Source organism: Aptenodytes patagonicus, chromosome 5, assembly GCF_965638725.1.
Source record: "Aptenodytes patagonicus chromosome 5, bAptPat1.pri.cur, whole genome shotgun sequence".
Taxonomy (NCBI): Eukaryota; Metazoa; Chordata; class Aves; order Sphenisciformes; family Spheniscidae; genus Aptenodytes; species Aptenodytes patagonicus.
In genome coordinates, this window is record NC_134953.1 from 26,689,800 (window position 1) to 26,707,568 (window position 17,769).

The window sequence follows — 17,769 nt, forward strand, 5'->3', positions numbered from 1 at the left end:
CAGCTCTGGCCCTGCCAAGATAAACACTCTCCAAGACAGGGGCTACGTCGTCATTTTTAATCTCTGTGAAGTGCCAGGTGAAGTTATGGAGCAGTATAGCGGTTAATGTATAAAAAGACTCTGCTGTGCTCTCTTGGACTAAATTTCCGCTCTGGGGGTTTGCATTGCAAGTAAATAGCAAGGAGCCACAGGGCTATCCAGTAGCACTTTGGGCTCACACACTTCAGTATACTTATTCTGGCCATGCTGCTTTGAGGTAGGGCAGTGCTATTAGCCCCATTTTATAAATACAGCATGCCACTGAGGTCTGCAGGACGCAGAATATTAGTTGTACTGGTAACTGAATTCCCACAGGAGCCTAGATGCTTGTATTAGGCTTTTATAACATGACTTACTGCCACAGTTCCTGGGAATTTTTGAATGAACTGAAATGAGGCATTTTTATTCCTGTCTTGTATTCTCTAACCATCTGGCTTGCCTCACTTTTTAAATGCATTGCTGGAGACAGGGCAAGCAGAGAGTCCTCAGCATTTCAACACAGGTTTCTGTATTAAAAAAAAAAAAACAAAACAACAAAAACCCAAACCAAACTAACCCAAAACCCCAGAAGAAAACAGACAAAAAGGACAAGAAACTTTCCTTCTGTTGCTTCCTCCCATTCCTGCAACATTCCCAAGTAGTCACTATGAAAAGGAGATCCCTCACTACCTTACCGTACACATACTTGGCCAGGTTCTACAGTTTAAACAGCAATATCCATGTTTCTTCATCAGAAATGGGCCTGTATTTTCAGTTTCTCAAAGAAAGAAACCTCATATATATTTTTCACTGCAAGTACATGAGTTCCCAGCAAAGTTTATGAAGTTCTGACTGGCCATGACATCTCCAGTACTGAAGGCCATCGAAAAATCAGAAGGTAATCAGTGGGTCTGCAGAAGTGTTAACGTGGCCAGTCTCAGCGTCTTGCTTTTGAACACAAGGATTATCTTTTGTATTGAAGCATATTTATTAGAGATGGAAAACCGTCTTTTGTAGAATGCAAGAGCTAATGTTCCAGCTTTCCAGATTATTCTGAAATACAAGAGCAACACAGACACTATTAATAATGCAATCAAAGCAATTTAAATCCTTTTAAAGCATCCACAAAGGATCCTTTGATAAGAAGCAACTTTCATCAGCCTCAAAGACTAGGCAGTTTAGTATGTACTGTTTATTAAGTTTATACGTAGACAGTGGTAATTCCACTTTCGGCTGGAGAAGAGCAGCAGTAAATTATAAGACATATTTATAAGCACTAGTGTTAGACTTGCTGGGTTTAAATGAAAAATGTATTTATATTAATAGAGCTCTAAATGGGGTTATTCAGTGTTTAAAGACGCAATTTGTTTTCCATTAGTACCCTGACTGGACACAAAACAATTCTGTAAACTTTAAAGGCTTTGGTCTTTTTTTTTTTTGTCAAAAAGAAGGAAATTGCTACAAGTGCACACTGTACGATGGGCTGTGAGAGTCTGTTTAGTCCAGTCATGCTGCATATTTTTTAATCTTGCTTTTAGTTCCTGCTTTTGTGCTCCTTTTCATTGTGTGCCCCTGTAGGAGAGCTTACATGTAGAAAGCAGAGATGGGCAAAAAAACCAGAAGTAGTTTTAGATTTGGGCTGGGGTGGTTAGGATCTCTTTTAGCAGCATCCCCCCTGAGTTTGAATGAAGAGGGAGGCGTGCGATTTTGGGACATCTCTAGCTGAAGTTTCCATCCATCCCAGGGCTGGTGGGAATTGCTTTGACAGGCCTCAGCCGCTTGGAAAAAGAAAGTCTTACTTTTGGTGTGCCAACAGTCTTACAAACTGACTACTAGCCCCTTCTGGCTCTGATGCTGCTCCCTGTTGTCCAGCTTGAGTGTAGGGACTGAAGGTTCCCTTGTATTCGAATGCTTTCTTCCATGAGTTTGGTGTGCTTTCTGTTGTTCTGGACTCAAGCAGGCCAGAGGAAGAGAACAGACTTGGAACAACGTCTGTTTGAAAGATTTTGATTCACCTTAAAGAAAAAAACAATTGGGAAGGGAAGATTTGTTCTTGTCTTGGGTCATTGAGCATGAGCAGGAAAAGAACAATTATTTCTTCCTACATCCACTTCAGGGTTTCCAGGTGTTAAGGAGGGTTTTTTGGGTTTGGGTGGGGATTTTTTGTTTTTTTGTTTGTTTGTTTGTTTTTTAGGCAGCAGAATTACATTGCATTTGGATCTTACTCAGTTTTAATCCAGGCTGATTTAATGCCAAGGAGAGCAGAGATCCAGAGGCCAAGTCCAAATTTTCCCGTGCAGCAACATGGTGCATGTCTTCTTGGCAATTCTCCAATGCATTTCTTTGAAATATCTTCTCTTGGGATTCCAGTATGTTAAAAAGGAAAATAAAATGCTGCTTAATACATAGTACATAAGTGCAATCATTGGCCACACCAGTAATGACCAAAAAGCTGAAAAGATGTTCCTGGCTTTTGTAGACTTGAATAGGGAGATTTAAACTGAGCACATCCCTCTCCACAGACACCTACAGGAGGAAACCTCACCAGCTGGTTGCAGGTTGGATTAGCAGCCCTTCAAAAAGAGGGCTTCTGCCCAGAAACAGAAGTACAACTTTCCATAGCAGTCTCACTTAGACACCTGCGGTTTACACTGAATGAAACAGCATCAGAAAAGACTGGTTTTCAGCCAGGAGTCCTCGCCCAGTTTTGTAGCTCACCACTAACCCATCAAAACCCACAGATATATTGCAAGTGGGAAAGAAGAGGGGGTACTGGGTCTCTCTGCAGACCACTGTTTCTCTCCAAAATTGCTAAGGTGATATTTTGAGCCAGAAAAAAATGCTAGGTATTTAAATGGGAAATTAAGATGAAAAAAATCTTCACAAGGTACAGGGAGTTTTTCATCTAATTAAAATATTAGATTTTTTTCCCTTTTACTTGAAAGTCAGAGATTTTGTCGACAGCAACTTTCTTTATTACCTTGTTTTGTGTTTTTCACTTCATCGATGGCATGTTTTGATCAGTATGAAATTTTACTAATAGGACTATTTTTCCTAGGTGTGTGCTTAGATATTTTTCAGAACCTTACCAGAGCATCTGTCAGGGAACAAATTTGGCCATAGACTTTGAATGGTGATGGCATTTTCTGTATGCAGGTGTAACTATTTTGGTATGTTCTGTGTACTGGGTGCTCTTTAAAGTAGTATTATTTCAATACATAAGCTACGAAGTAAAGGGAAAAATGAGTCAGTAGAATTTAGAATAAACATTTATCTTTATTTATCTTATGCATGTTTATGACGGCATTTTATATAATACCTTTTCTGCATTAATCTGTGTCATTACTCTGTTAGGAAGATAAAGAATTCACTTGCATGCGCACATTATTTGCTGGTGATATTTTCTAAATAAAGAGTTTGGCATCAGTGAGAAGTGACTGCTTTCCTAGGGCTTTGACCCACCCAGCTTTTCATCCTTGTTTTGGGTGACTTTGCAGGTGTTAAACAGGATTGCGCTGAAGCAGGAGGATCTGACTACCAAAGATATCGCTCTCAGAGCTGTTTTAGTTACACTTCATCATCATAAGCATATGGTTTCACTTCCAAGTGTTTAACATTTCCATTTCCTCAGGAAATCATTCCTTCTATTTTTTAAACTTTTCAAACTGGATGGATATTTTTACTGGCAGGCGGACCGCGAGCAACACGACGATTAGCCCCAGCCCAAGGGAGCCCCTGGCTGTGGTACCCGCCTGGCTCTCCATCCCCTCCCCTCATGCAGCAGCTCGTGAGCGTGGCTCGGGGTGCTTCAGCCAGGTCTCCGGGGTGGACCATACTGTTAAAACACTTCTGCTTTCCTTACTATAATAAAACTATCCACTCCTTTTTTCTGCTTTAGCTGAGAGAGGTGTTTTTCTTTCTTAGTCCACTCCAGGGCTCATGCATCCCAAGAATTAGTTGAGAGCAGACTCCTTTAGCTGACTTAGTGAGGCCAATGGCAAGATCAGGGCCTAAGAAAATATTTTGTGTCACCTACAAGGAATGAAAGCAGTTGCATCATGTATTTATTGTCTGTATTGGTATATCCAGCACTTAAACGAACATGACTGAGGAGTGGATGGCTCCAGGGAACTGCTCTGGTTCTTGTGTTTTCAGAGATTATTTCTGGTATTTCCTTTTTCCTCATTATGAACAGGTCACCCTTCTCACGTGTTGGCCAAGTTATGTACCGTAGGAGGAAGTCTGTGCTTGTGTCTTCTTTATGTTTCATTTATCCACATATGTAATAGTGTTTAGCTGCTTGTTTTCTTTTCCTGCTATGCTATAAAGTACAGTTATTGGTTGTGCAATTTGCACGCTTATCTAGCTGATACCACTAGCCCTTTTGTTAGAAGAACATCCTCTGCTACAGTGAGTGTCACCATATCATAACAACTTTGATAAACTAACTGCATTTTGTACAACAAGCATTGTCACCGTGTATCAAATAGCACTGTACAAGAGAAAATATAGGTCAAACTAGCTGATTAATGTATTTGTTCCTTTGTGTTTTATTCTGTTACAAATTCAGACAGTCACATTTTTTGCACTGCTTGTTAAACATGAGGAAGCTTGCTGTGGGTTTGGGCTTCTGGAGGGATTGAGTCCTGCCATCAGGCAGGCTGTGTGCTACCGATATTCAGGGTGTATATTTTATTCACACTGTCAGAAGAGTGAGTTAGTAAAGGTAGCAGAAAACAGCATTAGACAGATGTAGTTCAACCTCCAGACCTCCCAGGAGAGCTCATCTGAGCTGCTCAGCCTCCGGCTTCATGCCAGCCTCTGGGACATTGTGAGTTGCTGTTTTGATCCACTCAGGCTCTTTCCTAACTCTTTTGCTTACCTTAGCGCTGTGCATGTCTGCACATCCCTTCAGCAATTACCTTCTCACTAAAAAAGCTACTCAGTGTCATGGTTTAACCTCAGTTGGCAACTGAGCACCACACAGCCGCTCGCTCACTCCCCCCTTCCCCTGGTGGGATGGGGGAGAGAATCGGAAGGGTAAAAATGAGAAAACTCATGGGTTGAGATAAAAACAGTTTAATAATTGAAATAAAATAAAATAAAAATAATAATAGTAATAATAATAAGAAGAATATACAAAGCAAGTGATGCACAGTACAATTGCTCACCACCCGCCGACCGATGCCCAGCCAGTCCCCGAGCAGCGGCCCCCCCGGCCAGCTTTCCCCCAGTTTATGTACTGAGCATGACGTCACATGGTATGGAATGCCCCTTTGGCCAGTTTGGGTCAGCTGTCCCGGCCGTGCCCCCTCCCAGCTTCTTGTGCACCTCCAGCCTTCTCAGTCGGCAGAGCATGGGAAGCTGAGAAGTCCTTGACCAGTGTAAGCACTACTTAGCAACAACTAAAACATCGGTGTGTTATCAACATTATTCTCATCCTAAATCCAAACACAGCACTGTACCAGCTACTAGGAAGAAAACTAACTCTATCCCAGCCGAAACCAGGACACTCTGACAAGCAGCATAAGCTTGTACCACTCACAAGGACACCCCCAAGGCTGCTCAGCGTCCAAGTGAGCCCGCTGGCTTTCTCGCCATACATGTCTGTGTTGTGATGTTCCATGCCGGAGGCTCCAGCTCATGCAAACAAACCAGTGCCACGGGCTTGCTGCTGATAGTTAGATAGACTGGAGGTCAAGTTAAGATTTACACAGTCATTTCGATCCAGTTGTATTTGCTAGAGGGTATCAAAGCATTGCAATCTTCTGGATAGATTGAGTGATATCCTGAACCAAAATGGACTGGCAATGCCAGCCACAAAATGGTGCTGGTACGTTGTTCCAGACTGCTTCGGAAGGCCGGACCAGAGCAGGACCACACTGAATTAAAAGCACAGTCCAGCTAGCCCCAACCCATGTCTCCAGCAACCACCCTGTAGGTGCTTCAGGAGCCAGTTCCTGAAGTACAGCCATACCTGCACACAGGCGTAGCACTGGGCAAGCACCCTCCTTCCTTTTACAAGAGGCAGCCTTGGGTGCTCCTGCCCACCTGCCACCCAGCTACAGGTCAGCAAGTCCAACATCTCATACAACATTTTCCATACAGGAGGGATGTCCTGGTTTTGCAGAACATGGTCCCCAGGGCGCGACCTGTGATGAGTGAGCCCTTCAGCTGGGTGCCTCCATGGCAAAGGCGAGTTCCATCGCAGCCGTGTGCCTGCAGATGTTCTCCTTGGAGTGGATGGAGCTGAAGGGTGCAGAGGGCCAAAGCAAAGGGGGAATAAAAGACATTGCTGGAGTGACTCCAGGCCTGGGAGAGAAGTAACCAAGGCACTGACAACTTGTGTGGGTTTCGTATGTCTGTTTGCAGTGCTATGTTATGTGTTTAGAAGCTGGTTGTTTCCATAATAACAGCAAGTGCCATATGGCAGCGAGGAGGGTGGTGAGAGGAACGCTCAAGGAAACACAGTATGTTGTTTGACATGTGTGTGCTTCTAGAAGAATAACGTGTCTTGAGCAAGAACTGCTGCTCCAAACAGGCTGGGGGATTTGCTGCTCTCACCAGAAAAATATCCAAAGCTCTTGGCATTTTACTGGTGCAATGCCAGTTAATGATGCCTGCCCTTCTCCCATGTTTTCCTGCAGATAGTCCCTGTGACGGGTAAAGGACCTTTTGCTTTACTGGGAGTGATGGTTCTGGATGCACCAGCACAGGGGAATGTCATTTAAAAATGGCATTTAAGGGGAAATACAGTTCTGTAAAGGAGTGCTGTGTGAAACTGAAACCAGCTAGATGCCATATGCTCCATCCATTCGTTAATGCTCAGCAAGTAAATAGCAGAAATTTTGAAACCTTTGAAAATACATAGTTTGCAATTATTGTTTAGTAGAAAGTGGGTTTAGCATTTCCAGAGGTTAGGGGCACTTTAGTGCATATCTAGGAAGCATTCAGGAACGTCTCCACAAATTCCAGCTTTCCCTACCCTTTAATGTATGACTCACATTTCAAGGACTTGTAATTTGCTCCCCACATTCCCACAAACACCACCAATCTGGGCAGTACCTTTGCAGAGTGCATATATTTCCACCACAGAAAAATGTGAAATTATTTTTTCATAATAGCTGAATGGCTTTTGTGGGACTTTTACCAATATGAGCTCTATAAAATTGAGCCTCTCTTGTTTGAGTCTTAAAGCCATTAATTATATCTGTATTTGGATACCTGAAATGTAGTGGCGGGGAGAAGGCGGCAGTTCTGATTTGGGGTCGTAGTTCTGCACTTACTTGCAATGCTTTAAACTCTTAACCAACCCAAAAGGCAAAGCTCTTCTCATTTTCATGCTTCTCTTCTTCTCTTTATTGCCTCTAGAGAGAGATTACTGCAGCATATGCGAAAAGCAGCCGATTGGAAGGCTTCTCTTTCGGCAGTTCTGTGAAACTCGACCCGAGCTCGAGTGCTGCATTAGGTTCCTTGACTCGGTGGTAAGTCAATTCTTGTGATATTTTGGGGTGTTTCACAGTGCTCTCCTGACAGAGGAGACTCCCCTGACCCCAAGAAATCGCTGTTTCATGGGACGTGATTTTGTGTCTAACGCACCTGAGCAAGCAGCGGACAGGACTGTCCCCATCAGCATCCCAACATCATTGGCGGTAGAGGGGCAGCGCTGCACGTGGGGTTGGTACCAGCCTTGGGGAGCGCGAGCCACTGGAGCGGGAGAAGGGCAGGCACGGTGCTGGCGTAGCCTCCCTTCATGTCAACGCCCAAGCAGCTGAGCTGCTATGAGTCATGTCTTTTGATGTGGGTGAAGCCTGCAGTGCTGGGAGGCACTGGGGGGAAAGGGAAGATGATGAATGGACTGACAAGAGAGGGTGAGGAGTATGATAATTCTAATACCTATGTCTTACCAAGCCTTTTCATTGGTAGACTTCAGGGTGATTTACAAAGGACATCCTGATTGTTATCCTGGTTTTTCAAATAGGAAAACAGAGGCACAAGGTATAGAAGTGACTTGGTTGAGGTCACCAAGAAACAAATCTGCTCCATTTTCCACCCCAGTGAGCTATCAGTTAACCCAGCCACTGAGCAACACCCCCCAGCCCCAGGGGACCTGACGCTCTTTCCCAGTCTGGCAGCACTTGGCTGTGTGTAGTGCCAGCAGGAGAAGCTGTTCACAGTGGAAAAGTCTCTCAGTGGCTTTCTTGCTGGGAGCCTGTGGAAGGATAAGGTGTTGATGAGCCAAAAGGCTAAATTGTACCAGAGAGGAAGATGAACTTGCCACTGCTGAATATGAGTGTCCGGGGGCCTTTGCTCCCTGGCTAACACTGACGGTCAAAAGCAAAACGATGCATACCAACAGGAATAAATTTTTTTTTGTTTGTACCATGGTGAAGCTACTCTGAAGAATAGGGAGATATGAGGATTGCACTGAAGTTGTAAAAGTAAGAGTCTGGGAAAGGACACGTGGTCACTTAAAGTTTATGTTAGTACTGCAGTATCTACAGCAAATCTACAGCACCACAGAAAGTGTTGGATAAAGTCCTATTCAAATCAGTTTTAGCTGGTCACAACTTCTACCTGATATTCCTAGCACTGGTCATGGTTTTCCCCAGTGAAAGGTTTAGCCATCGAGGTACGTGAAACTGCTACATCTGACAAACGCTCTGTGCAGCTGTGCTCAAGGCCAGCAGGCAGGAGGACATTTTGGGTACCCTGGATGTGTTTGTCCTGCACTGAACCGGCATCGTCTAGTGATGTATCTGCCACTGATGAAACATCATGCACCCGTCTGGGGATTGGCATCCCCACAGAAATGCCACATAAGGTGTGATGCCCGCAGCCCCAAGGAGATGGGTGATGGCCATCCCTCTAGGAAGCTGCAGAAATCCTTTGGGAGACAGTCACAAAAGACTGCTTCCAAGTGGTTTTAATTTCAGACAGAAGAGACAGAGCCGTCCTCAGTTTGGAGAGGGTTAGCGAAGCTCTGTTCTTTTCTCACGCCTCCTCGCCGCGGCAGGCATCACATTTTGGTTCCAGCAGCGCCCAAGGGCTGTGGAGAACAAGCCCACATCGTGTGAGCTCTGCACACGCCTGGCAGCAGGTGCTCAGGGCGTACCAGTTAAGCTGACAGCAGTAATAACATCTGGGCAAAAAGAAACATTACTGTCCCCCCGTGTGTGTCCCCAGTACCACCAGCCCCAGAGCACTGCGTGATAACCATCACCGCAGCGCTGCCGAGAGCCTCTCCCAGCCTCTCCCAGCAGCGCCGGCTACCCAGCCCGCCTCCGGCTGCAGGAATTGAGGGCACTGTGTCATTTCATTCTCCTGAAGACCTATGGAGCAGTGCCAAGCACTGAAACTCCGTGTCTTCCCAGCACCCATGCAGCACAGGCGACACCGGTCCTGCGAAAGCTTGTGGTGGGACTGGCTTTGTTTTAAAGCTCCCTCTCCGAGCAATCCCAGACTGATACCCCCAAATCCTTTTGCAAGGATGTGCTTTGCACCCACCCCTGGGTTGCTTTTGCAGGCTGGAGCTGCCCTGTGTACCTTTACTGGGCCAGCGATCTGTTCCCAGTTAGGCTCAGACTGGCAGTACAAGGATTTAATGAACAAAATGCCTGGCTGTGTGGAGGTCTGAATATTTACTCTTTCTCTCCTCTTTTTAACGCTAATTAGCAGCAGTCTCCTTTGTTTATTGATTTCAAATTCTGTACAAGCTTGCTCCCAGCCCATGAAAATCCCTGTATTAGGCAATATTAAGGTCAAGCAACACAGCCCATAGCCATTAAATTGGATGATTGCTACTGAAATTCACCCAACGGGTTCACACTGTGTTGAGTGAGTGGTGGGATTCAGGCCAAGTCCTACGTTAGGCAAAGAAGTCCTGTAATGAGACCAGAAGTTTGACTTTACAGCCCTATTCTGAGACCACCAGGAATGTGAAACCTTTTGGAGACCACCTGCTGTAACAAGCCCCAAGCAGAAAAAGCCAAGACCCTCCATTTTCTTTTGACTTAGATATTTTTCTAACATGAGATGCAAAACTTAGCTTTTGTGTAATATCAAATAAAAAGAAAAAAAATAGTAGAGGAAAATATTTAGCTGTTCATGAGAGGCTCACAGAGCTTTTTGCACATTGAGAGGTAGGACCACCTCTCTTTTACAGAGCGCAGCTAAGTGACTTTACCAGGTCGCACAGTAAGTCATTGGCAGAAGCCAGTAATTGATGCTTCCCAATTTTTAATACAGTTTTCTAACAGTGCACTCAACTGCCTGCAAAGAAAGCAGTGATCGGGGCTCCTGGGAGGAAACGAGAAGCTGAGTCAGACACTTAACAACCTACCAACAACCTCCATTCCCATACTTATGTGAGACTAAATTTTGCAAGCTCTCTCTCACACCTTTGCTTCCAAATACCGGTAAAATCAACCAGACCTTGCAGACCAGAATACGCAAAAAGAAAAAAAAAATCCCCTCTTTGCTGGACATTTATTTCAGCTTTTGGGTGAAATAAATAACCTGGTCTGATGTAGTCTCCTGCAAATCTAATTATAGCAGCATCTGGGTTTTTATATCTGTGCAGCTCAACAGTTGTTAGGCTGCTTTCTGAAGAAAAGAGGATTTCTATCATTAAATTCTGCATGCATGTATGTGTGTATCTGTCAGTTCCCTCTGAAACCTGTGAATACCTTGGCCAATTTCAACCAATAATTGAGATTAAAGTGCTCAGAGGCATAAAGTTTCTACATGTTTTCTGAGAACAGTGTTTGGGTAATTAGCCACAATCTATCAATTGTAAAACAGACTACAAAGATATGTGGTTTGTAAGCAGTAGGCCCCAACATTAAATGATAAAAGCGATAAAAATGAAGAGATGCAGAGCTTTGCAGTGCAGCACTGGTGGAGCTGTGGGAGTTTGGTTCCCACTGCTGCTGTGGGACCGGTAAGTGGCCATCAGTGTGGCTGGCTGGCTGGGAAATGGGACAACAGCAACCCCTTTTCCTAGCCAGTATGGTAAGGCTATAAGGACAGAGAGCCATCTCTTATTACGGATATTGTGCAAACAATTTCATGACAGAGTACTGATGGCTGCAACTTGTGCCTCTGAATGCATTGCGTGCTTATCTGTGTGCATGTAAACACAAAGATCTCCCATGAATAGTTCACCAAACCCTTATGTAGTCATTCAGATGAAGGAACTATGCGAACGTAAACTATTATCATTAAATGGAGATGGTTTATGATTAAATCAGCTCCCCTGTAAGCCCTTAAGAAAGAATTCACGCACAGCCCTAAAGCATGCTTTGCTGTGCTTACAAATATTTTAGCGACATCATACAACTTTGGAGCTGTTGAAAGACAGCCATTAAAATAAAGTGTTAGGAGATACATTTCCTGTGCTGAAAGGCAGATCAGTGAGCAAGGAATCTGCTAGCAAGACGCGTTTCCTTCCCCGCAGCCCGTGCCTCCAGCACAAGAAGGTGGCAGTTCAGCAGGGACCTCTTGCCCCTGTCTCCTTCTCAACAGCACATTCCCGGGGTGCCAGCTCCTGACATTTCTGTCTCCTCTCCTGTGATTTTTGTGTGCTGTTATAACAAAGACTTTAGCTTCTGGACTCCCTTTCCTGCTTTGTCTACTCACATCCGTAATTTTTTAATTTTTTTTTTCCAGGGGAGGGCTTTTAACATTTTAATGTGGACCAGATTTAGACTGACTGGAGGAGAACGTGGCTAATTCTGGTCAAGGAGAAAATAACCTGACATTATTTTCTCTCTAGCCTGTATGATGTTATTTCTTTGCACTGAAGTTGCACAGAAATACATCCCCTGGTGGAAAATAGCCCCACTGCCTCTCCAGGTTGTTTCTGCTTGTGCTATCTGGGCACGGGGGCTGGGGGCGAGAGGCATGATCTCCTCAGGTGGACTTTTCAGCTGAGCGCTTCACTAGACATTACACTTACCTGGGGTAAAAGGATGAGCGAGCATCCATTTAATGCCATTTGTAAAAACCCTGTCTTGCTGTTAGGGAGATTTCATTTGCTTAAGTCCCTTACATGGTATATAAACCATCTGTGTATGTGTGTCTTAAAGCTGTTCAAGGCTTTTTCCATCAGAAATGCCAGTTTGTTGATATCAACAAACTCATTAACTCAAAACGTGTTTTTAAACAGTCAAAAGGGCTCTTTTTGCCCTGCATTTAAATATGAAAAATGTGGTTTCGAGTTCACTTTTCATTTAGAAATGCAAGTTATTATGAATCCCAGCTGTTTGGGTTTTGCCTTCCAATTTTCAGTCACAGATTTTAAATCTTCAGCAGAGGCAAGTGCAAGGGCAGATGCTGGAGCACAGAGTAATAACAGGGCAGAGCCTGGAGTCCGAGGAAGGAGTAAGCAGGAGGTGGAGCAGAGAGAGATGCTGGGGATAACAGAGGAGGGAGCTGAGAAAGTGGTGGTGTAAAATTGGGACCAAAATGCCAGTAGCCTAATGCAGATGCTCAGGAGGTGACTTATACCAAGAAGCCTCGAATATCCGCACCTCGAATACTGTGTTCAGTTTTGGGCCCCTCACTACAAGAAGGACGTTGAGGTGCTGGAGCGTGTCCAGAGAAGGGCAACGAGGCTGGTGAGGGGTCTGGAGAACAAGTCTGATGAGGAGCGGCTGAGGGAACTGGGGTTGTTTAGCCTGGAGAAAAGGAGGCTCAGGGGAGACCTCATCGCTCTCTACAACTACCTGAAAGGAGGTTGTAGCGAGGTGGGTGTCGGTCTCTTCTCCCAAGTAACGAGCGATAGGACGAGAGGAAATGGCCTCAAGTTGCGCCAGGGGAGGTTTAGATTGGATGTAAGGAAAAATTTCTTTACTGAAAGAGTGGTTAAACATTGGAACAGGCTGCCCAGGGAAGTGGTGGAGTCCCCATCCCTGGAGGTATTTAAAAGACGCGTAGATGAGGTGCTTAGGGACATGGTTTAGTGGGTGGTGGTGTTGGGTTGACAGTTGGACTCGATGATCTTAGAGGTCTTTTCCAACCTCAATGATTCTATGATTCTATGATTCTAAGCCGAAACCACTCTGGTGGGAGTGTCTGTTCCCATCTCCATCTCCTGGTGGGTACAAGGGACTGACTCCTGTGGCTATGCCACACTCCCATAGGCAACCATCAGCTACCTGCTGTGGGAGAGAGAGTTTTTAAGATGAAAATCAAACACTAGATAAAACGATGTGTCAGAATTAAGGTTGCTGACGTGAGCCCCCGCTAGGTCCCTATGCCATTCCCCTGGCGATGCTCTTTATTGGTCACAGGCACCCTCCAGCCCCCGAACCTCTTGCTCGGCCGTCCCTGAGCCCACAGCCCCGTCCCGCAGCCAGCCACGGCTGGACGTTGCTCCCTTTCCCAGTGGAAGTGCGTTTTCCCATCCGATCTCGCTCAGCCCATCCTAAGGGCGGCTGCTCCGAAGGGAAGGACACTTTGCACCCCTGTGTCCCCATTCAGCCAGGGTTGCTTCTAGGGAAGCAGGAGCCACTGAAGTAACTACTACCTTTGAAACGGCAGCCAAAAGAAAAGTTAGCAACAAACGTCGGCCAGCCCACATCCTCTCGCCATTTGGACTGAAGGATCAGTGCCTGCCCACAGAAAGAGCCTTCCCTGCAGCTCGTCCCATGCAGTCAGGGTGCTCGTAAATCCTCCCCTCATTTTTGAGCTATGAATAGGGCCTTGTCTGACCTAACTAGGGCATGGAGAAGCTATTAGACTTCAGAGCAGGAGCCTTAAAACACATGCCTGGATTCATCAAAGGAATAATGGAAAATATTTTGTTCCACATGGATTTTAAGTAACGATGTTATTTCTAGCAATTAGGGATTTGCAAACTGTAGCCGTACTTTTGAGTATTGTGGAAGAAGGGGATGTATCTTGTGATTTAAGCACAAGATTAAGTTGAGGACCTTGGTATGCTTCCCAGGCATGCGGCAGAGTGAGCATGGGGAAGTCACTCTGTCTGTCTACATGGGCAATTCTTCCTGTAATAACAGTCCGTGGCTGAAAATGTACCAGTATCTGTTGCCGAATAGCTCGAAAGTGGCACTGAAGGGAGAAATAATAATGAACTTAGAAACAAAATGAAACGGGCTTCTAGTACTTGAGCTACAGTGAAATCAACATTGTTCACAGTTGGAGCTTATGGTTCCTTCTCACATCCTCACTTGTCTGTCACTTCCTACCTTCACCACCACAGTGTCGCATTTTCTGAGATGTCAAATGCAAGTATAATTAAACTTTCCTTTTATTCCTTCCCAACTATCTTGAGACAGAATTAGATACTCTGTGTATATGTGTGTGTGTGTGCATTTAGCTCTGCATATGTTGGATCCCATCAGGAATTGCATTTCAGAACACTGATCCAATTCCTGCTAAACGTCTGTCTTCTTCTGGTCTGTCCTGATTTGCTTCCTGTTGTACAATTCAGATGGGATGTAAATGTAATAGGGTACCTGTGGCAAAAAGGACATCAGATTTTTTGACATCTCCCTGATGCACTTCAAATGGCAGATGATGACTTTGAATCAGGTTTATTTACTAGGGAGCCAATATTTCATGAGGATCCAGAGTCTAAAAGCAAATGAAGGAGAAAGAAATGGTCATTATTGGATAAATTGTAAATAGCATTGAATGGAAGGCTCAGAAGATCTCCTGGATGCTTCCATGCCGAGGCAATGCCAAGGAGTTCTCCTTTCTTTGCAGTCTTCTGCACAGACAGTTACACTTAAGTACAATTATTTTCTTTTATTAAAATATATTGTTTCTGTTTTCTTTTATATGAAAAATACCTAGTTTGTCTGTGAACCTAACCATAAACTGTAAGGTCCAAATAAGATGCAACTTTGACCTTTTAAAAAATTGTTCCTTCTGTTAATCTTGCCATTGCTTTATCCTCTAGCAAGGAATCATGGAGAAAAATGCTGTTAAGATGCTGTAAACATTCGAGAGTGTCTGTGCTTTAAGAGCTGAAATGACCTATACTCCGATACCATCTAAAAGGACAGGAAATTGGATGAGAGATTTTTTTAAACCCTTGTATTAAGTTTTATGAGAACGTAATCAGTTCATCCCCAAAATGGTCACTCAAAGAGAAGTACTGCACTTGTGGATTTTAGCTTTCGGTGTATTTTTCATCAGCAGTACAGGTTTCTCTGTTATTTGCGGTCATTGTCATTTGCCAAACCAAATCAGATCGTTGTTCTAGATTGTTCAGGCAACCTGCTATGTATATGTATAAATATGTAGCTTCAGACTTAAGCTGCAATAGCTAAATCAGCACTGGCCAGATAGATGGGTAATAGCATTATTACTACATTGTGGTTTTCATGTCATTCCTAGGTCTGCTTAGCTAGGGTATCCATTACAGCCTGCCTTCGGATTCATTGCGTCAAGCTCAGAGTAGTACATACGTCTTCCAGTGGGCAATAGTTCTGAAATTTGTTCTTCCAAGTGTTTGCCAGTTCAGTCTGACTTACCTTTTTTTTTTTTCTTTTAACTTCCTCCTCATTTATCATCTCAGACAGCTTGTATTGGACCAGATTACTTAATTGGTTTGGCAGGACTTTCTGGGATCCTTTTTCTAATACGAGCAGTCACGAAAGCTGTTAGACTGTCTTCTTTTTTTTTTTTTTCTGGAAAATATTTTGATCCTAAGGCTACAGCTTTGTATCCTGGGCAGTGCCAAGTGGGAATGTCTCTAAGAACTTGTCGTTGTCATTTAGCTGCTGAGTCCCACGCAGTGCGTGTTTCCTTCGAATGCCTGCCATGGATCCAAAATTCCATGGATTAATGTCTTCGTGGTGCACAAGTAATGCTTCCTTTGATTCTTATGTAAAAGTTGTCCTGCAACTCATCAAAAGTCAGTAATGCTACAATACGTAGAATAGTCAGAATTTTAAAATGTAGGTAAACTTTGTTGGGGGGAATGTGGTGCTCTCTTTTTTAATGCACCGGGGAAGTCAAGGAGAATTTTGCCTATAGTGTCTATTCCTCTAAATGGTCTCTCTTGTTTTATCTTGGTGCTAAGAAATCTGCCTAAGAAATTAGCTCTTAGATCTGCCTTCTGGAGGGACTGAGTCAAGGATCACTAAAAGTGATGGGCAAATCGCTCTGCTTTGCAGAGGGAGTGTTAGACCAAGGGGAAGTGTTAGACCAAGGGGAAGGCGTAAATAAATAGGAAGGACACATTTGACCAAAAAGACAGTCTACTGAAGGAGTTCACATGGTGCTTGAAATACCACTGTGGCAAGAATTAACAAACATTCACTTTCTCTGCTACTCAAAAGTCAAAAGACACCTTTTGTGTCCATCTTCCCTTTGAGCAAAACCAAGTAAAGTTGCCGTTTCTAGTCACTGAATGCTTTCTGAAAGCTGGCTTGGCAAGGCTATAAAATATAAATGAATTACATTTTATTGGTGTTAATTAAGAGACATCGTCTCAGAAAATGCACCGCTAGGGTTTGGTCAAAATATAGTGGAAGGTTTTTAATAGGATTGTGTGTATAGGTTTTACTTCCATCAGAAAATGGTATTTATCCTTCAGATTTTTCAGACAGAGCGTTCCATTAAGGCCACATCCAAAATGAAGTTATAATGGTGAAATAGGAGTGCAAATATTGACTTTTTTTTTTATATCTGTTCCAGGCAGAATATGAAATTGCTCCAGATGAAAAGCTGGGAGAGAAAGGAAAGGAAATCATGATGAAATACCTCACCCCAGAGGTAAGGGGCAGCCAAAGTGGCATTACTGAAGGAATGCTGCAAGGCACACCTTTGCTAAACAAGGTTGTTACAGGCTTTGTAAACCAGAGTCCTAAAATTTATGGTGGCAATCTCCAGTGAACAAACCTGCAAGACTTACACAAACAGTCAGAGAGAAAAAAAATTATAATCCAATCCAGCAATTGACTTCTAAGGATGAACTTGAGTTTACCAGGGGCTTAATTCATCTGGTCTGCAGAGAAGCCCCCTCCTTCTCTGGTCTTTTCTCGGTGTGCAAATCTCTACATCTGTGGTGTAATGCAAGAGACCTCAGCTGTTATCAACAGATGCCACAATTATTTCCTATCCAGCTCAAAAGAGGTGGTGGCATTTCATATACTGTTGTGTAGAAAGCATGGGCCAAAATGGTCTTTGGTAACAGACACTGTATTTTGGTACAAAAATTCCCACTCCTCCCCCACCACCATTTGCCCCAGGGTAGCCAGGGACATGCAAGACTGACATGGGACAGAGTGTTTTGGAGCTGAGAGGTGCTATCACCCGTTCTTGTTTCCACCGTTGTCGGTTCCTCAGCGTTGCATCTCATGGCTGTTGGAAGGAGAGGAGCTCATGGTAGCAGCTGTGTCCACAGGGTGGCACTCCAAACAGAACTACAAATCTTCTGCGGGAACTTTGAACAGGCTGCACTGGGATAACCCTTTTTTGAGGGGGTTTCGATCATTTGCTGAACATGTTTAACCTTTGCAACAAAGGTTAAAAAAGTCACTGCCAGTAAGCAACAAACATCCAACTTCAAACACAAGAACAATCCTAGGATTCTTCCTAAGTTGATTTCATAAGAGTAATCAAGATGTACAATTGCTGCTTCAACTGTTTTACAGGAGAAATTACATTTGACCTTCAGGAGAATTAATTGCATTTTTGGCAGATGTCTTTCTAAAGCCTTTAAATGGTACAATATGTTTTGGAGGTGCAGGGGCAGAGCAGACCCCTTTTTTT

The 17,769-nt window shown here is 44.0% G+C and overlaps 1 protein-coding gene across 1 annotated transcript in view; it reads left to right on the forward strand.

The window, feature by feature from the left end:
• The window catches only part of GRK5 (G protein-coupled receptor kinase 5), a 175,385-nt gene that overhangs the window by 101,055 nt on the left and 56,561 nt on the right, over positions 1–17,769 (forward strand). Inside the window, exons 3-4 of the mRNA XM_076339118.1 lie at positions 7,390–7,502; positions 16,693–16,770. Of these exons, the coding sequence (XP_076195233.1) occupies positions 7,390–7,502; positions 16,693–16,770 (191 nt within the window). The remainder of the gene's footprint in view (positions 1–7,389; positions 7,503–16,692; positions 16,771–17,769) is intronic.